At 44.3% G+C, this 27,393-nt stretch overlaps 1 protein-coding gene across 1 annotated transcript in view; it reads right to left on the reverse strand.

Moving 5' to 3' along the window:
* Nucleotides 1–11,359: 11,359 nt before the first annotated feature.
* The window catches only part of SHOX (short stature homeobox), a 22,753-nt gene continuing 6,719 nt past the window's right edge, over nucleotides 11,360–27,393 (reverse strand). Inside the window, exons 2-6 of the mRNA XM_044431065.1 lie at nucleotides 27,136–27,377; nucleotides 23,197–23,405; nucleotides 13,912–13,969; nucleotides 13,718–13,806; nucleotides 11,360–11,605 (exon numbers count right to left, since the gene is read on the reverse strand). Coding sequence (XP_044287000.1) covers nucleotides 11,360–11,605; nucleotides 13,718–13,806; nucleotides 13,912–13,969; nucleotides 23,197–23,405; nucleotides 27,136–27,377 — 844 coding nt within the window. The remainder of the gene's footprint in view (nucleotides 11,606–13,717; nucleotides 13,807–13,911; nucleotides 13,970–23,196; nucleotides 23,406–27,135; nucleotides 27,378–27,393) is intronic.

Consider the following 27,393-nt stretch of genomic DNA (forward strand, 5'->3'; position numbering starts at 1 on the left):
ATGCCAGCAAGTACTTCCTAACACTTAGGATCCCAAGGGTATGGAAAGGGCCTCCACAGGAGGTGGTTGAAACCCCATCAGGGAGGGTGTTCAAGGATTGGCTGGGCATGCACATGGTGGGCATGTCATGAGCAGAGCCAGCTGGAGCTGGGGGTCAGACTAGATGGCTGGGATGCCCCCTTCTGATTTGCTCTGTTTCTATGAATCAGAATCTATATCTGGAGCAAGTTACTGCAAAGATTGCCACCTGTTGAATTTACCGTTACTAACTAGTGTGGTGTTTGGCCATACAAACATCTGAACTTGCTATCACTACAACCTGACTTACTATGAGTTGTTATGGCTTAGGTGCATAGCTTGGGACCAGCATCCACTCATATGTTCCTGTCCAAACATTCAACTCTGTTTCAAAGGGCCTGTTTGTGTAATCACCAGTAAAATCAGCTAAATTGACAAGCTTAAAAGAGAAGTCCTCTCTCTAGGGAACCCACAGTTACAGACCTCCCTTCTAGCTGATTTGTGCCTAATCCCTTCAGTATGGGCCTTTAGAAAGTCTTGAGAGTCTCTCTCTTCACTGTAATCTTTTCTCAAGGGTATGAATTACTTATATGATTTGCAATAATTTTCCTCATGGCACAATATTTATCTTTGTATGGTACTTTATGACAGCTAGGTCCTTAAATCTGACTTATAAATACCTTGGATGAATAAATATTAAGGGGAGCATCATGTGTCTCAGAATACAGGTCAGAACGGAAATGCTATAAAGTGATGGAGGCCATTTCAAGAGTAAAAGTTGTAGGCACAAAGTGGGTAATTGACTTTCCTCCATCCACCATATTTTCTCATTCTTAGACCTGGGCTCTTTCCCCAACCAGTCAAGCTGATTTATGAGCTCATGGCCCAGATGGAGAAAAAGTGATTGTGGGGAAGAAAAGCAGCAGTCAAGGAAGGATTCCACACTTTCTTCCCACCATCCAACACTTCCCAACTCACATTTATAGTTGTGACCACTTTATACTTATTCAACAGCAAATGACATTCTAATGACAAGATTGCCCCTAAATAAGTTGTTTGGCTTTAAGTGTAATTTGTATATCATGATAACTATTCAGTGAATAAGAGACAAATCAAAGAGAGATATTCCTCAAGAAAGTTTTTTAAAAATGACAACATATAACTACCCTGTTCTGCTATTGTGTTTGTTTAGACTTAATTTAATTCAAAAATCTACAAAGAAGAAAGTAGACACACCAGCCCAAGCCACTTGTGGCAGTGGGTCAAACCATACATTTTTGGAATGGCAAATAAATTCCCAGGTAGAAGAGAAATTGTGCATGGATAAAAAGCTTCAAAACTGAACAGCTTCAGAAAACAAGAGGATAAAAGTGTCATTTGACAAAGCATACTTCAAAGAGCAAGGGAAAAGAGAAGCCATTTAAAACAAAATAAAAAGTTTCTACACAGCAAAACTTTCAAAGCATTCTTCCTGTACCTATTAAAATAATCGTAATTGTTGTCTTCTTGTTCTTTTCCATATTTGAATTAAACAAATATGGAAATGTACATCTAATTAATCAAAACTATGAATTAACTTTTGTGTAGCTTCTCATTTAGGAAGCAATACTGGACAGTCGTGCATCCTTCATTCCAGTTACAGGTACACCTCTGAAGTAGAGTGTACTAACAGTACTGTATTATACTCTTTTATTCCCCACCTATAATCACCAGCTCTAATCAGGGCAAAATACAACACAGAGTTATGCACAATTAATCTCAGATATATATGATCCTAATTTCCCTGCTACCAGCCCCGTGAGATGGTGGGAACCATGAGACCTGAGCTCACACAATAGTGGAATAGATAAGAGCGGAGTGAGGCCCCCAAGACAGCATGCCTTGCCTCCAGCCACCCAGGGGCGCTGCATGAAGAAGCAAGCGATAAATAAAAAACAAGATTTGGGATTGGGGTTAGGGAAGGAGGGAGAAACAAAAATAATGTTCTAAGGAATAACTATTTTAGCATGATTTTCTGAACAAAATACTATTGGGTAGTGAATGTGAGATCCCAATAATAGGGATCCAAAGATGTGGAGGTATCTTTTAATATCGGTCTCTGATTGGCTAAAGCTCTGCTGCTGACACCCAGGAGGTTGTGGAAGAACTGTTGAAGTAAAACTGTGGAGAGCAAGAAGTTATCATAGCATAGGCTATCTTATCATCTGAACCCAACCACACTAAGAAGCCATGGCTTGTTAATCACAGGCAATGCATGAAATGAATCCATGGTTTGTTATTGTGTTGTGATCTGTGGTTTATTCACTGTTTTCATCTCTTGGCAGAATTTCGACAACACAAGAACACATGGTTCACAATAGGCTCATGTTTCACTGTTTCACTGACAACCTGCACTCAATCCATGCTCAGTCCTTGGGTGTGGATTATGTGGTCTGAACCCAGCCTCCTCCTCTCTCTCTCCCCTTACAGTCACCTCGGAACTTCCCCTTCTACCACACCTCCTGGCATTTCACCAGAGGGCTGCACTGCCTTATTTTGCCAATCTTTCTTTTTCTTTGCAGCTAACAACACAATTATAGTCGGAAAATAAACTAAGAAAAAAGCAAATGGAAATAGCCTTGCTAATCCAAACTGGAGACCCAAATAGCTACTTTTAACGAAAAGAAATCAGAAAAACTCATCTCAGATCTTTTGAATCATGTGTAATTTGGCAACAGCTCCCATAGGCACAGTACAGAAAAACCTGAATGCACTTAAGTTTCATTGAAATCAACAGCAAAGTATGCATGTAAGGCTGTAGTTTTTAATGAAGTAATTTCCGCTGAAATCAATTACACTTCTACATAAAAAGGGATAGAATCAGGATGGCAGTCTGGTGGATTTCAATGAAACTTTAAAATGTTTAACATATGGGTTGTATTCACTGTACAGGTCTAAGTATTCATCAGTTAATCAGCATTGATTTATTAGGATTTCAGGATTTAAAAGGTAGGTTTTTAATCAGATGTGCCTCATGCTAAATATGGTGCATTATTGATCAGTGCACACATTTGTCCTTCTTTACTTAAGGTATGTTTGTGGTGATTTGCACGATATTTTTCATATACAGTAACTTCTAGAATCAAAAGAAATGGTTCTCGTGATTACATGCCCTCAGGAACTCACCTTCTTTCAGATGCTGTAAAACTTGATTATTAACTCATTAGGAATATGTGGAGTCAGGTTGCTTCTAACCTCAGTATTGTTGACACTGATGGTCAACAGCTCTCCAAGGCTGAGGATTTGTTCCCAGCCATACCTGAAAAAGCGAGGGATTCAATTTGGGAACTCCTGCATGCCAAGCTCTCCCATAGAAGCCTGACCCTTCCTTCAGACAGACGGCATTGCCTAATTGCTCAGACTTTGGGCCTGGCTCTGCCATCAGGCAATGTGAGGCAAGTGTCTCAGAGGACAGATGCTGAGGGGTCTGCAGTGGTGGCCCTCCAACCATTCCTCCAGAGCTCATCCCATTGACTAGTTCCTTCTGCTCTGTACATCCTGAACTAGCCTACCTGCAGGTGTGCTGGCCAGTGAGGTCCTCTTGCCAGTGTTGGAGTAGGATTCACTTGCCACCTAGTTGGCTTCTCTGTGTGGAACACAGAGGGACGCCATTTTTGTCTCTTGCCTTGGGCAGCAAATTGCCTTGGACATTCCGTCAGCTTGCCTGCTGTAATATGAAACTCACAGGTTTTCACAAAGATACAAATGTCTGCCAGGTTTGATTTGGCCACAGAGACAGCTGAGCTTCTGCGATACTTTCAGTTTACACATATCCGAACTATGTCATTCTTAGAAAAAGAAATGAACAGAAGAAATGTGTATATGAGTATATGAAAATAAACCATTATACCTCCTACTTCTTAGAAACCCCAAGTTCTCTTGAAAGCTTAATAGGGGGTTCTTGACATGAAGATTATTAATGGTATGACAGCAAAATTAAATATAAAAGGAAACCTCCATGGAGCCAATGGATTCCACCCACTGTAAAGAGAGGGAATATGCTAAATGCACTACCCTCTGTCAACACTGGGCCTAAATTTGATATAATTTTATTTTCATTTCATTTGTATGTTTGCGATTAGAGGGGGAAAAAAGAATTAGGGAACAGTATTGCAGCCAAACTTCTTGAAAGGCAGCTAGACTCCCATTACTGCCTTCCTCTGCAATGAGCAGCCCTGGTGGGATTTGCTGGCTGTATTCTGACATTTACTTCCCAGTTATATGGGCTAAGAGTTAGATATAACAGCAAGAACAGGACAAATTGTTTAGGCAGAAAATCAAAATGGCACCCAAGTGGTGATTAAAATACAGTAAATTGTTGACAATTTGCTGGCCTCCACGATATTCCAGATGAGGATTCCTATCATGAAGCTATATTATCCAGCCTAATAGTAGGCCAAGTTCTGTGTAGCGGATTCCGATAGCATCCTGTGCCAATGTCAAGTGCATGTTTGAACAGACCCCTTCCCAACGTGCAAGGGTCCTTCTGTGAAAAGGATTCCCTGAAATTAGAGTGTGAAAGCCCCTGCTTTAAAGCATCAGAGAGCCTAATACGCTTTCCACACCAAATAAATGATCTACTTAAGGCAACTGGAAATCTAGTGCGATCCTACAGCAAGCAGCTCCAGTATTTTAGCTGTGAATACCAGCCCACTGTATCTGGAGCTAATCACATAAATAACTACCTGATCATCAGGGTGATGATTGGGTGGGAAAGATCTATGCCATTAACACTGTGCATGTGGTCCCAGGTTTCCTAAACATTCTGTGGCCGTGGATGATTGTGCCATGGAAAAGCACTGTGTATTTTCTGTGCTTATGTATTATGGGAAATGGGCAGAGTGAAGCATCTGGGACTTAGCTATACTAAGCAAAGAGTAGACCCTTAAGTCCAATAAGTTTCTTTTAGGGGGTAAAAAAACAAGGGAAGAATTTTTACAAATCACTTTTTCATCATTAAACTATTTTTTTAAGTCATGAAGTTTAAAAAGGTGCAATGTGTCAATTTTTGGTGGCAAAAATTTACTCTAGCCTGCAATATTTAAGTTTAACTTACTTCATTAGAGTTCCTATTCATGGAGGCACAGCAAGTTATATATGCTGCATTGTATACTAGATTAATTTCCTTCTACAAACATAAAGATAAAAATAATAAACAATCTTACTGCATAGTTAATGCAAAGAGTCCAATTATGAATTATTGCCTTTGGCATCATTCCCTCTGAGTTTCTTTTAAAGACAGGATTACAAATATTTATATGTTTATTCATATCTCACTTTTACAAGAAGTACATTCAGATCATGTGATTTGACTTAATACACTCTGGAACTCGTCCTGATAGATGAATTTATGAAGGTGCATGCTGACATAACTAAAAGTGTGAAAGGTCTTTGTTTTATTTTCTTTCTTCTTTAATTCCACAATAGCATAGTGGAGAGCAACATCATTTAAGACCTGTTTGTTTTAGATTGCGGCGTTTTTTCCACCTATTATAGAAATCCCTGATATGTCCGTAAATTCAGACTTGTGTGTACAGAAAGCATACAATACGATGATGCAAATCAAATCAGTTGCTCATAATTCAGCAAAAGCAACTGCTTGAAAGGGATTTTTAAAATAAAAATGAATGCAATGCATTATCAAATTTACACTCAATATACTAAAACTATTGTACATTTTAAAAACAAAACAATAAATAAATAAAACTTCCACACAGACCTGTACAGATGATAATTTTGCCCTCCTGCCCTTCACACAATGTTATTTTATTTTCCTTATATCATATGCAGGGAAAGTAAAGGAGGAGACTAGATGATGGACAGGAAAGGGACATTATTCTTACCTGAACCAGAATCAGTCCTACAATACCTCACAGGACAATCCCATGGATGTCTACTTAGAAGTCAGCCCCTCTGACTTCAATGCAACACGCTCTCAGGCGTGCACGGGATAGCAATCTATGCACAGGATTGGAATCCTATAGTTGCATATAGGATTGCAATCCTTGTCTGCTATTATGCTTTCCATCAGCTGAAAGGCAAAAACACAGCCGTTCTTGGTGACAGCTCCCTAGGCAAGCTTATAACAGGTGGCCACCAACAGAAGAAGCTGGATGTGTGGTTGCTCAGGGCAAGAACTATAAGTCCCTGAATGGACTGCCCTTCTACTGAGGCAGGAAAAATTGAACCAGAACAGTCACCAGCAACAGGGGAGAGTCTCTATTTCCATGGCGGGAAACTATTTAAAAATAATACCCCCCCTCCCCAAATAAAAAGTGAAGGTGAAGGTGAAGGTGGTGTGGGTTGGATCCAGACTAAGCCATGCTTATGGTTATACCGGGATCCAACTTATGTCATACTTAAGTTCTAGTGATTTCAATAGGAGTACTCTAAATATGGCTTTGTCTTGCTTCAAAGCATTATCTCCTGTAGGGCACCAATCATCTGCCTCTACCATTAGTCCTGGAACAAACAGGTTTGTGTGTTTTATGATGCTGACAGACACAGACACGACCTATGAATAGACACAATACTGGAACAGATGCGCAGTGCACAGACAATGAGGCTTCTAACATGCCAGTTCCACTATTAGTGTGGGGCAGAGATGGATTACCATCTTTCTCCAAACACTGAATAGCATTTCAACTTATTATTCCATGTTAAGCTCACAGTAAAGATTTCCGAGTTCCGCCTTTTCCAATTTGGTATCCTCCAACTCCCATCAGCCCCATCCTCCAGCCAGTGGTCAGCAATGATGGGAACCACAGAACAAGCCTCTGAAGGGTGCCATGTTGGATAAGGCTGTTCTAGTTACAGGGAGATAAACCATTCCATTGCCTCCATTCTACAGCACTGCATTTTAAGAATGCAGCATCAATGATGTTTTTACCTTCTTTGGGAGGAAGGTAAGATTTCTCCAAACCATGTGCTGAGAGACATCTTATGTGCAACACTTTCCCTATGCCAAGATCACTTCTGTGTAAGGGAAAACACATCTGCCACCAAATACAAGGTGAAGTCACAAGAGAGTTTCTTTTGCCACAAACATATGGATCAAGGAAGCAGCATGTGTTCTTGGAGCAATATATTCATCCATCTCCTATTTTATATGTAAGGGAATACAGCCTGGAAAAATATTTCAAGCCAAGTAGCCCTTTTGGATTAGTAAAAGTAGTTATTCAATCCTAAGCACAAAAGTCATTCAGTACCATAGTGTATGCACTGAAGACCATGTTTAGTTAATGGACTTGTGTGCTTAACCTAATGCAGCTTGTGATCATTCTGTGAAACTGCATTCTTTACAATCAGACTGTAAATCTACCATTCATCTTCAGAACAGAGAATCACTAGAAATTCTTTCTGATTGTTGATGATATAGACAATTGTTGAAGGGCAGTCCATTCAGGGACTTACAGTTCTTGCACAGTGTGAAGTGTTACAAGGAAAGTGTAAGGAAATGTTAAACTATGTGAAATGGAATAGATGGCACTGAAATATAAATGCTTTATGAAAACAGGCAATATTATCGTATGAAGGTCTGACTTTATAGGTCCTCAAGGACAAAAGAAAATATCACAGTCTGTCCCAATCTGGTGCCCTTCCCGTGTGTTGGGAAAGGCCATGCTGGCTGGGGGAAATGTAGGTGCAGTTCAACATATCAGGAGAGCACTAGATTGGGGAATGCTGACCAATCAGAACAAAACGATCTTGTAAGGACAATGTCACACCCATAACTGGGGCACTGTCCCCTGTGACATACCAAGGACAACAGCCACATCAAGGGCAATAATAGGAGAGCTGTCACCAGGAAATGATACGTGGAAAGATTTCAAAGGCACAAAATGACAGGTCAACACAATGCCTGCTAATTTCTCTCTTGCCATTCACTTTCCTTTTGTCCTTTAAAAACCTTCCCATCAGGCCCACTCTTGAAAGGTCAGAAAAGGGCCTTCTTTTGGGACATCTGAAAAATCCTTCTAGTCTATGGCAGCCTTCCTCAAGCCAGTTGAAGGCTACTGAACTAATCAATGGCTAATTCATTTCTACAAATAAAGACAGGCTCAAGATGTGTTGGGTGCAACATCTCCCTTTGAAAAGGAATCATTCTGCAATAGACAACATAATAATTGGGCATTATGTAATGCATATGTCCTATTATGTGTTTTTGAGGAGTGAGGTCAGGGTCCCATTAATGTGGGAAGGATTGTATCCAACCTTTTGCATGAGATAGTGACAAAAGGCCAGGTGATTTTAAATAGGCAACAAAATGGGCACTGAAGACGATTTCTGCTTTGCAGTACATTAAAGGGAATTAGTGACTGCCATGAAGTCGATTAGACCCAAAGAGTTCCTTTCTTCTATCTATATATTCAAAGTGCCAAAGAGATATTTGCTAGTTAGGTTGTATATTATCTCTTTTTAAAATCATGTTTATATTCTGGAGTACGCAGCTCCCAACCCTTGTGCAGAAACAGCCCTGAATTCTATTTCACAAGAGCTTTCAGGGGCCACATTCTAATGTCAGGCATAGCTAAGGCCAAAGAGATGGGGTCAAAATAACAAGAATACCAGCATATTTTAGCTTAAAATTCTCTTGCAGTCTTTTAGAATTGGACTGCACAAATGTCCAGAAACCACCAAAGGATCAGCAATCAGGGAAAGAGGGTGAGGTAGAGGAAAGGTGTGGGTCATTTGGGAGAATCCCAGGGCCTGAAATTCTGCACAGATGGTCTAGTCAGTATCACAGAAAGACTTCCTGGCTGACTCGATCTTTTCCATAGCTCAGGAGCAGAGCACACACGGTCCTGGTTTCACTCAATGGGGCTTTCGCACAAGACATTCTGCACAGATTATGCCCTCTGGCTGCAACCCAGCACAGAGCAACCCACCTCTAGGGACACCAAAATCTTACATGTTTTCAAGTTCACTGCCACTGCCTTACTCTAAGGGGCACTGGGAATTGTATTTCTGTGAGAACACTGTATATATCAAAAAAACTTTCATTAAAGCCTTTGTGGGAGCAGTTTATAGGATAAAGCCTTTGTTTATAGGATGAGATAGATGTTGGTCTCCTTCAAGCCAGCATTACGATTGCAGAATTTTTGTATATCCACATAGGTGACCTATATGCATAATTGTATGCAGAACTGCAGATATATTGACTTTTCTATTTGCACTTTAGCCTTGACATAAAGAGGTAGGAAGGTCAGGCAAGATATATCAGTGATCAAAATGTCAAAAATCTCTTCACGGTGCACAGATTAAATAAATGAAGAAAGGAGAGTATCCCAAAACTGAGATCTGCATGTTGGAGAGAAAATGCTGAAATTAGGAGCAAATCTTGCAAATATCAACTAAAAAATGCAATGACTTACTGTCTTACATGGACATTGAGAAAAATCAACTAAAATAACAGCATCAAATACTAATGGATTGTTTTCAAAAGAAATACACTTCAGGGCAAACTGAACAGACATAATGACTTTATGCTGTTGAGAGGCAAAGATTCCATCAATGAGGCTTTGATATCAAATGCAAAAACAGATATAGAAGTAGACAAGACCAGTATTTTTTCCAGAAGAAGCACCAGTTAATAAACTGATTTAAAAGAATTTACATGCAAGTCAGAGGTATGCATATAATAAACCTAGACACTTTGGTACTATCAGTTCAAGGGATTTTTCTCAGTTTCTGTGACTGGTGCAAACAGCTCGGGATATCTGCAGAGCTTGAGAGAGCTTGCATTTGGTGTATGTAAAATCGATGTTCTCTCCCCACCCTCTCACCCTCCACAAACACTGAACTTGTCCACCCCTACATGACATTGACTTGGTTGTTGCTTCCTTACTATAAAACAATTTGTCAAATAATAATAACAATAATTATAATTATAATAATTAATACAGGCATTTGAGCTTAGTTCCAAGAAATATGGCACATGAACTGGATTCAAAATCATGGCAATTCTCTGTTATATATGCAATTCATATTTCTTTACCAATCTGTAGAAGGCTCAGACTATAACATTTTGGCAACAAATGGCAATCCCTTGGTCTGAGCACAATGGACCAGGTTACAGTTCCTGCAGAGTTGGTTACAAACAGAATAAGAATGCACTGTTATTTGTTTCCCTTTTAATCTATAATATTTACAGTATTGCACTTTACTGCACTTAATTGCATTTCACTAAAATTAATGCTGCATCAGTATTATGCTTTTAAAATGGTGTGTCCATCTTTGACAGATGAATCAAGCACTCTAGATCCATTTAAAGCAAGAAGGCTTTCCTCAGAGATCCAGACGTCTGGAAATAAACATGGTGATATCAACCTGTTTTGCATGGCACAAGCATTTCAGTTTGTCCAGGTGGTTCATAGGAAAACAGATGTGTTCAGAATTGTTCCCATCATTTAGATCACTACTAATTTTGGTGTCTTTCCCCCTCTCACACGCAAGCACTTTCGTTGGTGTTGTTTTTGCTCCATGTGAAGGATGCAGCCAATTGGACTGTTTCAAGAATACTGCCTTGCCTCAGATCTGAAATTCCACATTTAAATTCAAACCAGTTCTGCAGCAGCTCCTTAATGATGGAAGAAATTCATGAGATTGAAATAATACTGTTGGCAACGAAGAAGAAATGTCATTTAATGGAGACCAGCCCCGAGGATCTTGTTTAAGCTTTTGTTTTGTTTCAGGGTAATTGATGATTTTTCAAAGGGTATTTAAAGTTAGGCACACGCACAAGGTAGCAAATCTGGCAGCAGCAAATTGTGTCAGGCTGATGGGATGATCGCTCTGGCCAGGGTCAAACTCCAGTTGTCCCAAGATTTCACAGATGCTGCATGATTTGGAGAGTTCCCCTCTGCCCGTCATTTATTTTCATCCGATAGTTTTCTGGATTGTTTTTTGTTTATTTTAATTGATACTTGTATGTAGAGTTCACACTGATTTTAAGTTGGTATTATGCATCTGGTGGCAGAAGAACAGTTTAACTGCAATCATTAGCACTAAGTGCCTTTTAAAAAATGAAAACAAAATAAAGGAAAAGGGAGGAGGAAGTAAGTTAAGCCGGTGAGTCCTTCAGTTCTTGATCAACTGAACAAGTTGCCGACATCTCTGAACAAAGGAAAGGAAAGGAAAGGAAAGGAAAGGAAAGGAAAGGAAAGGAAGAGGCCAGTGCTGATCATGTCTACAAGTACTCTCAGGCCTTTTAAAAGGTAGCAATTGTCCTTATCCCAGCCCAACTTGGATGAGAGAGCTATTGTCCTTTCCTGGCGATGAAAAGGCTTCTGGGAAGGAAATGTCAAAGTCCCAGGGCCTCAGCATGTTTCCGGGCCTTGAGCCTCAAGTCAGCGATACTGGAATTCTTGCTGTTGCTCTTTGCTGCAGCGGCAACTACTGCAGCTGCAGAGGCAGAATCTGCCAGGGAGGCGATAGGGAGTCCAAAAGGGGGCGGGGGGAACATCAGGTAAGGGGCATGAGCAGCCAGGTGAGGGTGGAGGTGAGGGTGAGCATGAGTGACACCTTCCAGCTGCAGCTGAGCTTGGACCTGGAGGGGAAAAGCCACAGAAAAGGAAGCAAAGAATGAATAATGGGGCTTCTAATTGGGCGTGCCAAAAAACGGCCTCTGTGTGTCTGTAAACAGCTTGTCACCAATGGTTGTAACTCTGAGTAGGCCAGGCTTTCTCAAGCACAAGGTACAATCAAGACAGGCATTGATTAAAGAGCACATGCAAATATTACAATCTAGACTCTTTCTTGCATCTCAAGCTTTTAATCCCACTTTGCCCAGTGCCACTGGACGGAGATAGTAACCAAGCTAGCAACACCTCTTTTCTGGCTGAACTACCACATACCAGGTTTACTGCCCTACTGACTTTGAAATACCAGTGTTGTCCTTTTCTGGAACTGCTACAAGATAACTCTTCCAAATAATCCCCCGTTCCCTTTCTGGACTGTAGGCAGGATAGGCAGCTCCAATCCAGCAAGATTGTTTGCATTGATCAGACAAATAAGATTGGTGCTTCCTGAAAAATAAACGCCCCATGCTTCTTTCCCTCCAAGACACACACCTGTTGCTGCAGTCACCTGCTAAAGCTCTTGTGGTTAAAGGATACCTGAATATCTAAAGGAACATCTCCATTTATATAAACCTACCTGTGCCATAAGACCTTCATCAAAGGTCCTGCTTTGGGACCCACCTTTAAGGATGCTAGGGCAGCTACTCAGTGTAGGGCCTTTTCAGTTGTGGTGCCCCATTTTTTGAATCAGCTGCCCAGAGATGTGCACCAGGCGCCTACCTTGTACGCATTTGGCACCAAGGCAAAGACTTTTTTAATTTTCAGAGTATTTTAATTGTCGACAGTGTTGATTTCAATTTTAAGTTAGTATTTTATGAATTATAAAATTGTACTTGGCTTTTCACATACATAAAATGTGTCCAAACTGGGCACTGCATGAGGTTAGCACTGCTGGTGTCCTGCTAGTGGGATTTACTTATATATTAAAAGTATTTCTATCCCATCCTTCATCAGGTCTCAGGATGGCAATACAAGAATAAAGCACAGCATCAACAAATAAGTACCCATTTTTAAAACAACGTCCGATCTCAAAATATTGGGGAAATAAAAAGGATTTAGCCTGGTGCCAAAATGAATAAAGTGTTGGTGCCAGGCACACCTTTCTGAGGAACAAGTCCCAAAGCCAGGGTGCCACCTCAGAGAAGGCCCTTCTGTGGTAGCCACCCAACGGGAACTCCTGATGAAGGACCTCCAGTTCTTAGGGAATGGGCAGGTATATATGGAAGGAGACGCTCCTTCAGATAAACCTAAACTGAATTAGTCCTAAACCCAAATTCAAGTCCTAAACCGAATTAATTGTTTTATTTACTGAATTTGTTTACAATGTTTTGTGGATTATGTCTTTTGTCTTAGTGTACTTTACATTGTTGCAAACCCTTGTAAACCATCCAGAGTGTCATGTGGCTATTGTGATGGTCTATAAAAGCTTGAATGCATGAATAAATAATATAAAGTAAATTTGAATTGGTGTTAATACCAATGGACATTTAACTTACAGCACAATCCAGTGCAGAGCTATGCCTTCAAAATAGCGAAGCATAGTTCAGGTAACTTCGTTGGCTATTAGCAAACCCATATATGCTTTAAGATGGCCATTTAATCCAGAAAATGTTGAAATGAAAGTGGTAGGGATGTGCCTTCACTGACAGCTTGATCCTATTCAGAGTTAGGCAAGCTAGGAAAGGAACCACATACTTCCATTCCCTTCCCCTTATTTTCTCACTTTTGCATTGTGTGTGTGTGTGTGTGTATTCCAAAGTTATCCCCAAGTGAATTCAGTGGTACTTAAGCATACATATGTTTGCAGTCTAAATTCCTTTGCAATCTTTGCCATTGTTTTTTTTAATCATCTGTTTTAGCTTTTAGATTAATTTCAGTTTGATTTAATTTGATTCAATGGTGCTTCCTTCTGAGGAGGTCCAGCATGTGTTCAACTCTGCTAAGCATGAATGAGCACTGTTCCTCCCTCTTGAAAACCTGCATGGAAGGTGTGCCCATTTCTGCATAACAGGATGTTATGCTTGATTCATAATGGAGAAAAAGGCAAGCCAGTCAGGATCAAAGGAGGAAAAATGAGCTACCTGCTGGAAAGGCATCCTCAAGGCACCCATGTTCACATAAGGAGCCACTCGACAGGCATCTAAATGGCTGGCCGTCCCCAAGATCACACCTGCAGGCAGAGACAACCAGCCGGGTGAGGAAACAGAACCAAACAGCTACCGGAATGGCTCACTGCCATCCTCATATCCTGCCACCCTCCCTGGGTGGTGCCTACCTTTGTGCATCTGGTTCTCTTGTTTCCGACATTTGGCTCTTCTGTTCTGGAACCAAACCTGCCAAAAGAAGAGGGGAAGGCAGCTGGTAATAACAAGAAGGAACAGCCGAGGCTAGGGAGGAGCCAGCTCCCCAACCTTTGCTGAAAGTCAAAAGACAAAAGAGTTTGGGGCTGCAAAAGAGTTTGGAGCGTGAGAAGAAAATGGCGGCTCAGCACAGAGCAGTAGAGCTCTGTGATCTGCTAGATCTCATCAAGGATTTTGATTCCCCACTATATAGCGAACAGCAACAGTCACAACATGACTCCAGCTTCAACCGTACAACTGAAGTGAAGAAAGCTTGCAGCCTCCAGGAATGAATGTGTCTGAGAAAGACATCCACATCCCCCAGAGATGCTGGGACAAATTGTAGGACCTTTTTCTGTCTAAATATGCACAGGATTGCAGTGTGTGTCTTTGACCCCTTGCTGCCATTGGTAGATCTCTAATAACAAAAAATGTAGATTCCACCAACCTGCCTTCTGCCTAATGAATTGCTCATGTCTCCATTGAAGTTAGTCAAAGACAGAAAACCTTTTAAAGTTGTTGGTAATGGCAAGGAGGTGGCAAGTGACTCAGGGTAGGATCCTACATGTGACTCCTCAAAAAGCTAAGTTCAGTGGAGAAGATTCCCAGAGAAATGTGTACAGCTACTGGGAGGTGGGGGAACGTCCTGGACTACAACTCCTTTCATCCTTTTCCATTGACTTTGCTGGGGCTGATGTGAGTTGGGGTCCAATAACATCAGGAAGGCCACAGAGTTCTCTTCCTTTCAGCTTGTGTTCCTTGTTCAGTTTTTAAGAAGAAAGTGGAGAAAGTTCTTTCTGATCCATCCCCATCACCAGTGATATACCCTACACTAGGCCGCTTATACACTCAATGTTCTAGCACAGCAAAAACAAACAAACAAACGGAAAATGCAGATCTACAGCATATTCTTTTTCACTATTGGAATGACAGGAAACATTCCTATGCATGTTTAGACAGACAAGGCAAATTCCTACAACTCCCGGTATGCCCCATCCACCAGGATTGCTCCCTTGAGCTACCTGCTTCAGCACATGTCTGGATTGGCACAATTCTGTACGAGAGCCAAGGGAAGATACATTGTATGCGACCTCTCTCCTAAGAATAGTGGCGTTCTGTTTCATTTTGGTATTAATATCATCACATTATACTTTATATCCCACCTTTCTCTCCAGCAAAGAACCCATGGCAGCTTGCATAGTCCTCTCCATTTTCTTCTCACAACAGCCCCGCGGAGTGGGTTAGGCTGAGAGTCTGTGACTGGCCCAAAGACACCCAGGGAGTTTCTTGGCTCAGTGAGGACTAGAACCTCGATCCCCTGAGTCCCATTCCAACACTATAGCCCTACACTACTCTGGATCTTATAAGTACATTCTTTTAATATATAGCATAAGCAGGAGAAGTCATAAGACAGGTTTGATGTGGAGAGATGGTAGGTGGAAATAGTTCAGATGAGATCCAGTTACTCAGCCTCCAGCCTGCAAGAACAGAGAGTGAGAGAAAAATATAGCAGCGGTGGCTTGGGAGAACACTTCCATTTCTGCAGTAAAATCACAGGCTGTTTTGGAAAAATAGTCCTGAGTATCCCCTGCTACCAAATGGGGATGTTACATGATGGTCCTAAGCACATTTACTCAACACTTAGCCCCACTGATTTCGAAGAGCAGTAGCATTCTGTGGCAGCGGGTCCAATTTAAGAAAGCCCATGAAGACCCCCAGTGCTCTCTTCAGTCAGTTCCATTCATAATGAGATTTACTTCCATGTCAAAGTTAAAGGAAGCAGGAGGTGAGTGCTAGAGTGCAATATAATCCGAATAACAGCAGCTCCTCAAAGACAGATGAGGCAAGGGCTAGAGGCAATCAGGAAACAGTCAAATCACTGTTGCTCAAACAGAAAGTTAGACTAGCATCCTAGCCCATTATGACTGCCATCTAACCTGTCTGTGAGAGATTCTTATTTTCTTAGCTATGAAGGAGTGCTTAGTCATGTGAACCTACATCTGCAGACTGAAGTCATGCTGACCCAGTCCAATTTTCTGCTTCTGCAAGAAAAAAAATCTTGCATATTGTAAATCTTTTAAATGCTGTCTTTCTTTAGTCACTATTTTTTGGTACACATAATAGTTTATCATTGGTTTTATTTTATTTTTTATTATGTACCTTGCTCACAGAGTTTTGCCTATAGGGTGATTCAGAAGGTTAATGAAGGAATGAATGACTCTAACTACACTTTTAACTCTTCAAATATATCCAGAGGAATTCAGCAGCCAAGGGGAGTGGAAAGAAGATCTAAATGACTCCAGGAAAGTAGGAAGGCATCAAGAGCCAATATGCCAGGGGTCTTCCTTTCACTAAGCATTTGTTTTGCATGTAGAAGGTCACACACTCAATTGCAGCATCTTCCGGTAGGGCTGGAAGAACTCCTGCCTCAAACCTTAGTTTGGGACTGCCAGTTGGTGTCAAGAATACTAGGCTAGAAGGACAAACTCCACTTAAGGCAACTTTCTAGAGACCACTTGAGATTTTAACTGCAAACAAACCAATGCATTTTAAGAGGTGCTCCTGTGACTATTCTCATAGAATCATAGAATAGTAGAATCGGAAGGAGCCATGAAGGCCATTGAGTACAACCCACTGCTGTTGTAGGACTTCATACTACACCATCCCATTCAGATGGCTATCCAGTTTCTGTGTGAATGTCAAAGAGAATTCTTCTTCATCTCATGGTAGTAATTTAAGAATATAAATCAGGAACATGTAGACATTAAGCAAAGTAATTTCTGCCTTTGACACAGGTCTATTTAATGGTTTACAAGTCATGTCTGCTCTCATATAAGATCCACTGAATAAGACATACTATCTGGTGAATGCATACAGGGGTGCAGATTTGATTTAGAGTAGTTGTGCCTTTGTGAAGCTGGTAACTCAGATAGAAATAGGGATAGTCCTGAAGAACAATTACGCATGGGGCAAAATCCAGTGAGTCTACATAGAGGAGACCAGCTGAAATGAATGGGATGATTAATAAGTCTTATTCATTTCAATAGGTCTTTTCTAAATAGGGCTTATGTTGGATTTTACCCATAGTTTGAAAAGAAAAGGAGTCATTTCCCATGATGACTACTAAGAAATAGAGAATTTCAGGAACAGGTAGGCCAGAATAATAAAATGCCTGATTGCTGTAATTCAGCTAATGATGGGTCATGGTCATCATTTTCACAGGGTGGAGTACATCATTGGCTCTACCCCTAGACTCACCATTTTGCACCTGGCTCCAGTGGGTAGACCTTGGCTCTTCTAATAAAACAACATCAGAGTAGATCTGCCCTTCTTTTTTAGGGGCTAAAAAAGAAACCATGTAGGGAAGCTAAAGTCAGGGATGGGCAACATGTGGTCTTCAAGCTAAGGCCTGAAGCTCCCACCATCACTCACCATTGGCAACATTGGCTGGGGCTGATGGGAACTCTAGATCAAGATATTTGGGTGTTCACCACTTGCCCGCTCCTTCTCAAGGGTAGCTCCATTAGCAAGGAAGCCAGCCAGCCAGGGAAAGAGGGAAAGGTGCACACTGATTCAGAAATCATCTTCGCAATCAGCCAGATTTGGAAAGGATTATTGGGCAAAGCTTCTTCCTCTTAAGTTACTACACATGGGGCGAGCATGCACAGCTACACGGATCACATCAACAGAGCGGGTGCCAACGTTCAGCAAGGCTTTGGCACCGTGCATCCCATGTGCTAGCCCAGCATCGACTCTCACCAGCAGGTCTTTCTGCCGCCCTCCCAACGTCTCCCAGGCTGGGCCAAGCAGGTGCGCAGTGTGGCATCCCATCAGGTTCCTTTTGAACCCTCTTCAATATCGCGCAATCCGGCCACCTCCCATTGACTTGACCCATGTCAGGACACTCAACAAACAAGCCAATAAGTCAATAAGCCAAACAAGTGTCAATCAACACATGATTTCTTTCCCGTTTCAGGTGCTGAATTTCATGACTTGACAAGCAGTACACCTCCTGCTGTTCATCTTTTTATGATTCCAGACAAGTTCTCCATGGCCTATTAGAGTATCCAACCACTGATCCATATCTCAATTAAATTCAGACATGTGTGGCCTGTTGGACTTGCATTTCCCTGGGAGTAAGTCCCACAGTTCAATGGGACTTACTCCCAAGTAGTTGTACATACAACGGAGGCTGAGCATAACGGAGCTGCCCACTTACATAGATAGATTAGTCCTTATAGAACTTTATATTCCAGAAAGTAGCCCTGTTGTTCTGTTACAGGAGAAAGAGTAATGAGTAAGACTACTTTTAAGAAGAGGAAGGCTTGTTGTAGATTCATGCCTTACAAAACAACATCATCTCATGCAAGGAAGTCCATTCCATTGAACTCCGTGGAGTTTACTTAAAAGCAAGTACGATTAGGATCACGCTACATGGCCCTGATCCTAAACTGCTTCTTTAAAACAAAATAAAAGGGAATTCCACTTATGCAGCAGTAAATTTAGCATTGTGAAAGTTCCAAGACTATTGTCACAATGAGCAGAACTGTATTAATCTGAGTGATTTCCAGCTAGATCATTAATTTAAACTGAGTTTGTGGAGCCGATGGTAAATCCTTACCATGGTTAGGCACTGATTTTTAAACAGGCTTTACTTTCAGGCCACACTCAAAATCTTTCCAAATTTGGGTTTAAGGAATTATTTCTAATCTTGCCATCTGTATTTATTCATTTTTAAAGATACAGTCCAGTAATCCTCCTCTCCTAATTCCGGAAATTCCTGATTATACAACATTCAGGAGTGTCCCTATAGTTCCCCGGAGTGCCAAAGAGACAGTATGGAGAGTTTCTCCCTTGAGAGAAGTTTTGCAAACATGTTTTAAGGATTATGCTTAGTGTAGCTCCCTATCCCGCCCCCGTGAAATCTAACTTTAGTCCGTCAGCCACTGTCTGCAGAGACGGATCAAATCTGGAAGTTAAGCAAACATCCCCTCGCCTCGCTCCGCCCCCTCCCAGTTCTTCCACTTGCCAAGTTGATCGTACGGTTAATTAATACTAACTGCACTTCCTACATCACATTTCGCCTCCAAGCTTTCTTCAATTGCCTTAATGATGGCCATTTACAACGGAGTAATTAGTGCAAAGAAAGGCTTGCAAAGACATTAATTATCCAGGGGTATTGGAGTGGTTTTCTTAAACAGGAATTGGCCGCCTTTACACTGGAGCACGTGGGATGAATTCCACCACCCACCGGGTCGTCAATAGGCGATGCCTTGAATTAATGCCGTGTGGGGGGAGAGAAACGGCGCGACGTCTGAGTGTTTCCTGAACTTTTAAAACAGGATCTTTCGTTCTCTTTGCCGATCTGTCTGCTCCCCTTGCCCCTCCTTTTCCATTGTCGCTCGGAAATCCTTTAGCGGATGGATCCTTCCCTAACCCGGCATCCCTGCTCACAGAGGACTAACACTTCGACCCTGAACCATCCTCCACCCCTCCCTCTGGAGCAAATGTCATTGATTTCCGTGAAAGTGGCTTCCACCTAGGTGTGTTGAGAGTTACAACTTTAATCAATTTCCGTCCAAATCCTTCTATTATAATCGAGTTTTGCTTTGACTGAGAGTAAAATGAGCAGCTCCACTTTAAAAGAAAAGTTTCTTCTTCTCCATAAAACGAGCTGGCATAGTTATCAATATCACCTCCAACGGGATCTCTAGCCTGCGAGTAACAATATCAGCCACAACAGCCAAACTCATCTAATTTTGAACACATACAAAGTAATTTAAAAAAAAATGAGTTGCACTAGGTACGGAAAGATCGGGGCCTCGGGCACACAGGACAAAAACGTACACAAATTTGAACATGCAAATTTAGCGCATGCTCTGGAACACCCTGCTTGTAAAAAGGGGTGTCTGGTCAGGAGGGAGAAGAGCGTTTGATTTCAGGAGGGGCAATGAAGTGAGAAACATTAGGGACAAGGTCTGGCAGCAAGAGGCCAAGTGCCTGCGAGTAAAAAGCCAGCCAACCCCAGGAGGTCCAGCGGCTGCAGTGCCCCAGCACCCAGGCAGGGCCGCCTTAACCGCGTTACGGGCCCCGGGCAAAGCAGTGTACTGGGGTCCCTACGACGACTACTGTTCATTTTCCAATTTTCCAAGGGTTCACATACACAGATTAGTACGGGGCCCAGGGGCAAGTGTCCATCAGGCCCATGCGTTCAGACGGCCCTGCACCCAGGTCCACGGGCAGCAGGGTGCTGGGCCTCATGACCTCCTCGAAATTGGGCCTGCAACCCCAGCCTGCCCGCCTTCTAACCCTGCTTCTGATTTAGGACCTCTTAAGTTCCTCTAAGGAACGGGCTTCCAAAAAGTTGGAAATGGAAGACCATCAGCCATTCTTCTGAGGAGAGAAGTGGTCGAAGAGAAAACCATCAGGAGAATCAACCACGGGTGAGAATGAGTCTATATATCCAGGAGTGCCGCCCTTTATGCAATGTGAATGACTCTGAAAGAATCGCCAGGACCAGCTTCCGTGCTAATCCGGATTGGAGAGCCAACTCCACCGTACGGATGCTAAGCTGCGGCGAGCATTCTCCATCCTCCCTGGGCTTTGTCCCCGTCTATCATTCTGAGACGTGAGCAGGGGGATCTGACCTCCCGTCGGGGAGCAGGCGGGTATTAAACTCAGAGGCGGACCTTTCCTTGGCCACTGCGCGGGCCCCTGGCGCTGAGCCTCGCTAGGGGGGTGGCTGCAAAACGGCGCGGAGGGGCAACGGAGGGGTGCTGGCGAGCAATGAGGCGTCCTGAAATCCGTAGCCGGGGCTGCTGAAGCCCACGGTCTGCGGAGCTGAGAAAGGAAGCGCGCCCCTTCCCTTTCAGCTCTGGAAGAGAAGGAGAAAGTGATGAGGAGAAGAAGTGATGAATTTAGCCCGCGCGCGGCGCCATCATAAATCAGCCCGGGTGTGATTCCCGATCAATTCCAACTAGTCATGAATATGCTAAGTAAAGCGCAGGACAGTGTTTTAGACAGTTATTTCTTCATTAAGGATCACTCAGTGATTTCTTTCACAAATGCTCTAATCTGATTTCCTTTTGATTTCCATTAGAGACAGTGAATAATGACATTTAATTTAGCCCTGCGCCATAAAACCCAAAGATATTTGCTCGTAATTGAATTACTGCCTGCTCCTCACTATGGTCTCATAACTTTCAATTATAACCCTGACAGCTGGGCGATATGAGTTGCCGGTACAACACTAAAAATAAAAGGTTAATAAGGACTAGCTACCGTAGGAGCTCCAATTTATTTACAGCACATTTCCACTCTAAATTGAAACTAGATCCTTTAACAACAAGGGACAGGCGCTACTGACTGGGATTAGGAAGCAATTCTGAGAGTATTAAAATGTCTTTTGGTTTCCACCGCCACCACCCATCTTCTGTCTCTTTAACCAAGAAAAAGGAGCCATTCCAGGACTGTTTCAACTCTTTATGTTTTAATTAAAAAAAAATCTCTCTTAAATGGCTTTCCCCGGTTCTTCACATTTTCCTTTCTTCTTTAAAAACAAAATGGAAATGCAGGGAGAGATCGAGCTACCCTCGGAATTGCCATCCAAATCATGTGAGAACTGAGGAAGCAGAGGACTGGAGGAGGAAATATTTCAAAACCTGCAAGCACTTGAAATGCCAATTTTCCTGTAACTATGAATATCCTGTTCAAGTGCCAGGCTACTTCAGTAATAAACTACTTGAAAGAAAGTGCAAAATTCAATTACAGGTAAATTATTTTTCTAGAAACACTACAAGTAATTTATTTTTATAGAAAGGCAATATCAAGGCTCTGGTGAGATATTATACGGGCTCTCCTAGAAGGAGATGGAAAGATGGCATAAAAGTTGATGTCCCCTTCAGCCAAAGTTCAATCTTTTTATTCATTTACCTTGGGTGGTTAGATCAATCTTTAGTGGGGAGGAGCTGAGGGGGACCAGTGGAAGTCCCTGCCTCCCTCACTCTCTGAATATTCCCCTGATGCTTTCCTTTGCATGGGCAAATCAAGAAGCCCCATTCCCTTACTTGGAATATTTCATTTATGAAAACTGTTCAGGGAAAAGAGCTGGTTTTTCTATTTATTTTTGGAGAAAGGATGACAAAGAAAGAAGTATTTTTAAAAGTTGGACATCTGATCCTCACTGAGAAAAAGAATTTTTCACAGGCATTTCAGAAATCCAAACCTCTAGTTCCTAGGATAGATACGTAAACACACACACTCGAAACACACAACCTGGAAGTAAATCTCACTGAAATTACTGAGATATTCAAACTGAATTAGTATTTGGATCAGGTTGAGATTCTCCTTTTCAGGGTGCCCTCCCCATTTTTTAAAAATCTATGGACATAGAAGTGTCCATTAAAGGAGGTTTTGCTGTTGTGGTCGCTTTCTAAGAATAAGAAGTCCAGTGGAGCTGGATCTTCACGTGTCTTTGACCCGGAAGCGATACTCCATAGCTCCACAGGTTGATCTTATTAATTCCTTTCTTTGCATAATATCCAAATGAGGGACTCGAAAGCAGTGCTATGGACGGGTTTTCTTCCCTTCTTTTTCATTAGCTTGTTTTGTTCTTTACTATGAACAAGCCTAAGCAACGGATATTCGTTTTCGTTCTTTTCATCTATATTTTAACGTTTATTTTAAGACAACAATCTGCTCCCGTGGACTCATATTCCCTAGCAGAATCATTAGCAGTCGAGCCATTCAAACGTATTCTCGAGCAGACCTGCTATTGGAAGGGAGCTGGGATGCGGGAGAGAAAAGGCGAACGGAGCAGATGGGGCCCTATGAATTCATACCCTTGTTATGCAAGTCAAATCGAGGCACTTCCCGCCCGCCCCCGCGCCCCCGCCCCCGGATCTGGATAATCCAGTCCCAAAGCACCCACCCAGCCCCGCTTCATCCGCACCAATTGTTCTTTCCACCACCAGCACCGCTTGAAAACGGGGGGGGGGGGGGGGCGAAAGGGTTTGGGGCTGTTGCTTGCTTGGCTGCTGAGCGGGGCCACGGAGGGAGCACCGCAGCCGGCCGAGGAGGCGCCCAGCTTCCCGTGGAAGGGCAGGGAAGTGGGGCGGCGTCGGGGGCTGAAAGGCGCATCGGCTGGCCGCCCCGTCCCGCCCCGCCCGCCGTGGTCCCGCGCGACGCGGGTTCAAGCGGCGGAGAACGGGAGCCGCCCTTACCTGGACCCTGGCTTCAGACAGCCCCAGCCTTTGGCTCAGCTCCTCCCTCATGAAGGCATCCGGGTAGTGCGTCTCGTCGAACAGCCTCTCCAGTTCGTTCAGCTGCTCCAGTGTGAAGTTGGTTCTGCTCCTCCTCTGCTTCAGCTTGGTCTGCCCGTCCTCGTCTTCGGATTTCACCTCCTCCCGCTTGTCCTTGCACTCGTAGATGCCTGCCGGGGATCGGGGGCGGCGGGAGGAAACCAACACAGTAAAGTTGGACACCAGAAGCTTCCTCGTTCCCCCGCGCCCACGAAGCAGCGCGGGTGGGCACAGACATGCTTTCCCCCTGCCGACAAAGCAGGCAATGGGCCCACCAGTTGCCCGAAAAAAGCCCGCGAGTGGAAACATCCCAGATGCATGACTCAAACGAGTTTGTGTCTGAGAACCGGTTCAGACTTACTCAGCAAGCTTTCAGACCCCATAGGAGGCTTCGTCTGGGCAATGTAGAATCGAGTGTCACTCCCGTTGGCATAACTCATCTGCCACGTGCAGATTAGTTATCTGGGAGTGGGGGGGGGGGTGAACTAGAACTAGAGTCCCCGTTCTCCAGCGAAGTTGCCAGCTGCCTTTCATTGGAAGGGACGTCTCCCCCCAGCCCCACCTCCACCCCCACCAACGTGCACTTTACACTCTTATTGCACAGCCCTCCAAGAAAATCCTTCAAATCCAGGCGTGTGGCCTGGATTGCTGAACCGGCGGGCCGCGTGAGCACAGAGCCAGGCGATGCCCTGCGCGAGCCAAGAGGCACAACCCTTGGGGGGATTCGAATTAGCAGAGGAAACGAAGGCGGACGTCCACCGTGCCCAGTTAGCTGCCTCCGTCTGGGGAGCAGCAAGGATGCCCTGAGCCGGATCAGGCCCTCGGCATGCACCCTAGAGACTTGGGGTGGGACTTGAAGACACGGGGGACGTCTGGGGCGGGGCGGGGCGGGGCGGGGGGAACAGGAGCAAGAGGCGCGGTGTCGTTCGTGGGTACTCCGAAGGGCATGTGACCCCGGGCCTGCGACTGGGCTCGGCAGGAAAGGTGCAGGGCGACGGCGGCAGGCTAGCCGCGCCGCACAAGGCACGTCGGAGCGGGGCCTGCGCGGCCACGTCGCCGCAGGGCTTCGCGCTGGCCCTGCGGGAGGAGCAGGGCCGACCGTGGCCCGAGCGGGCCTCGCTGCCATCCTTGCGGGCCGCTGTCGCCGCACCAAGCCGAGGAGAAGGGGCGGCGGGAGCGGCCGTGCCCTCGCCGGGCAAGCTTCGCGAGCACCGAGGCCAAGGAGCGCGCGGTGCAGCCCCGCCGAGCCGCGCGGGGGCCGCGTGGAGAACGGCCTAGGACGTGGCCTGCGCGTTTCTCTCGCCAGGCCCGCATCTAGGAGGAGCGCCTGCAGCCGCTTCCCTTTCCCCACGACGTCACACTCTGAACGTCACATTTCAAAAGAAAAGGAGGGCGTAATAATGTGACGAAGCTGGAGGGGGGAGCGCGTTCTAGGCGCCCATTGTCATCTTCCTCGCCTTCTGAAGGCAGAGACAAGTGCACTTTCTGGGCTGGGTAGGGAAGGCAGCGTTCCTCTTTGGACTGTCGCAGGAGAAAAGCCAAGTCACAGCAAAGCATCTTGTAGCAACCACCTTTCACCCGGATGCCAAGCAGGAGTTACTCCTACTAAATTCAACAGGACTCCCTTCCTCTCAATTTAGGTGGACAAAAGCAGTGCAGCTGATCTGATTTTTCGCTCCCGCCATCCTACAGAGCAGCCTCAAAATTTATGTCTTGGAAGCAAAACCCACAGATTCTTCTGTAACTGCCCCCTAAATAAAAGTGGCTGGAATTGGATGCCCTGCCCCTCTATACCCATTTACTTGCCAGTAATCATCGAAGCTCAATAGGGTTTACTTCCAAGTAAAAAGGTTTAACGATCAAATTTTGCTTGTGAGATACATTGAAAAGCAAATACATTTCAGAATCCTTGTCCTAGTGCACATTGAAAATAAAAGCAAAGAACTATAACATACCCTTAATCAGAAGATCTTTATGATTAGGTTATTACTTTTTAAAATGCAATTCAGAATTGTTGAATGCAAAATAGATAATTGGAAGGCTGAAGTATGCCTATATGCTGATGTTTGTTTTCCACAATGCTGTGAAAAGGACCAGACAAAGGTAAATTAATCTAATGCACTATTTTCACCAACACCTGGATCTTTCAGCACATTATCTATTAGTCACTTGCATGATTCCAATGGAATTTACTTCCTGCCCAAGAACTCAGCATCTACCCTCCCCGTTCCCACCCACCCAGCCTTCCAATGGTTCCCCTTTTCACAAGTCTTTTGATGGATGCACTTTTTGTGAATGTTGCATTGGCAATGTTTATTGTACTGCTCTCACTCCAGGAATTCCTGCTTCTGAAGATGACATTATCCTTTTGAATTGAAGATTTCACCAAAAAGGAATGCTGACTTGAGGGGGGGAATGCATTACGATCTTTTACATTCATATTTCAACCCAGGTCTTAAGCAAGAAATACTTTTCTAGTGCGTGTGTGTGAAATTAAACCACTGTCTCCTAAAATAATAAAGGTGTATTGGAATTGATGGCATCTAAGTATTTTGATCTCTGAGTAGTTCACTCATCAAAAAAGGAAACATTATTCAGTCTACTCCAAAAGGCCTTGAACTAGAAATATACAGGTCTGTCTAGAATATTTTTTTAATCCAAATGATTAAACTAAAGCACCTAAGAATTTAAATGATTATCGTTTCTGTCCTATGTCTGAACTCCTGTTTACATCTTTAATGGAACTAACAGACAAAATAAAAACTGAACGATGAATCATATGAGAAACTGGGATTATGCAGTATACAGATTTGACTAAGAGGCCCTTTCTGAAAATGATTGCTTTATTTTTAAATGGATGAAATGCCAATAATTATCCCAAATACCTAAATGCTGTCAATTCCACTGTACAGTCATCGTTACAGAAAACAAGCCAGCAGGAAGGACATTGAGACAAGATTGTTTTAGGAAACAGAAGGCTGCAGATCAGGGGTTTTAACTGGTTCTCCTTCCAAATTCTATTTTGAAGTACCTCATACAGAACCACTCTCCTGCCAGTCCTTATTTCTCAGAGATTGTTGCATTTAATCCCATCAGGTTTGCCCAGTAGTTGAAGAACCACAAACCCCGTTTCCAGGGCCGGAAAAACACTTTCTCAACTTTCTAAATGACTTTCTCCTCTCCCCCACTTTTTGGTGGGGGAATCGCATTTTAAATGGCTTATTCTGCAGGCGCCGGTGAACGAAGGAAGAACGAGCTCCCACCGTTCACGGAAAGGGGCATAAGGACCTGAACCCGGGCGAGGCTGACAAGAGGCACGCGGAAATCCAGGAACCGCACGAAATCTGGGCCGAGGGGTTTCCTTTTGGATCTCTGCCCCTCGCCGGCTCCTCTGGCCACCAGTTTCCCCAAGTCTCCAAGAAACAGGGGGGAGCCACGGGCGAAGCCGCGATGCTCGATCCGGACCACATTCCATCCCCGCACCCGGACGAATTCGGAACCGGATCGCCCCGCTGCATTTCTCTACGCCTGCTTCTTCCTCGCCTATTGTTTAAAGCGCCGAAAGAGAAAGCGGAAAGGACGTGAAGTTTCCTCCCCGCTGCCTATGCTTCCTCAACCGCAAATTAGTTTATGATCCGCGCGATCTCCGTTGGCCGGGCGAGCGGGTTCGGAAGCTCCCTATCTCTGGGTCTAGCGGCCGCTCTCCTCCGAAAGTGCCGGCCCGTGTCAGCCGGCGGGCCGGTCCTCCCGGCAGACGGGGGATCGGCCCCGGCGCCCCGGGCCCTCGGGCGGGCGGGGACGGAGAGGGCGAGCCGAAGCCCGCTCCCCGGGCGGCCCGGCCGGGCGCACGCGCCGCCTTACCTTCCGAGGTCCTGCTGGCGTGGTTGAAGTCCTTGAGCTTCTCCTTCTCGCCGTCCGCGTGGTCCTTGAAGAGGTGCGCCGGGCAGTGCGCGCCGCTCTCGGCCAGGTCCTGCAGGCCCCCGGCGTCCGAGTTGCCCAGCTCCCGGGAGCGCGCCAGCCCGCTCTCCAAAACTTCCCTGTACGACGTGATGGTCTCCTTCTTGTGGCCGCCGCCGCCGCCGCCGCCGCCGCCGCCGCCCCCGCTGCCGCCGCCGCCGC

The sequence above is a fragment of the Varanus komodoensis genome, unplaced genomic scaffold (genome assembly GCF_004798865.1).
Source record: "Varanus komodoensis strain SLA01 unplaced genomic scaffold, ASM479886v1 scaffold1, whole genome shotgun sequence".
NCBI classification, from domain to species: Eukaryota; Metazoa; Chordata; class Lepidosauria; order Squamata; family Varanidae; genus Varanus; species Varanus komodoensis.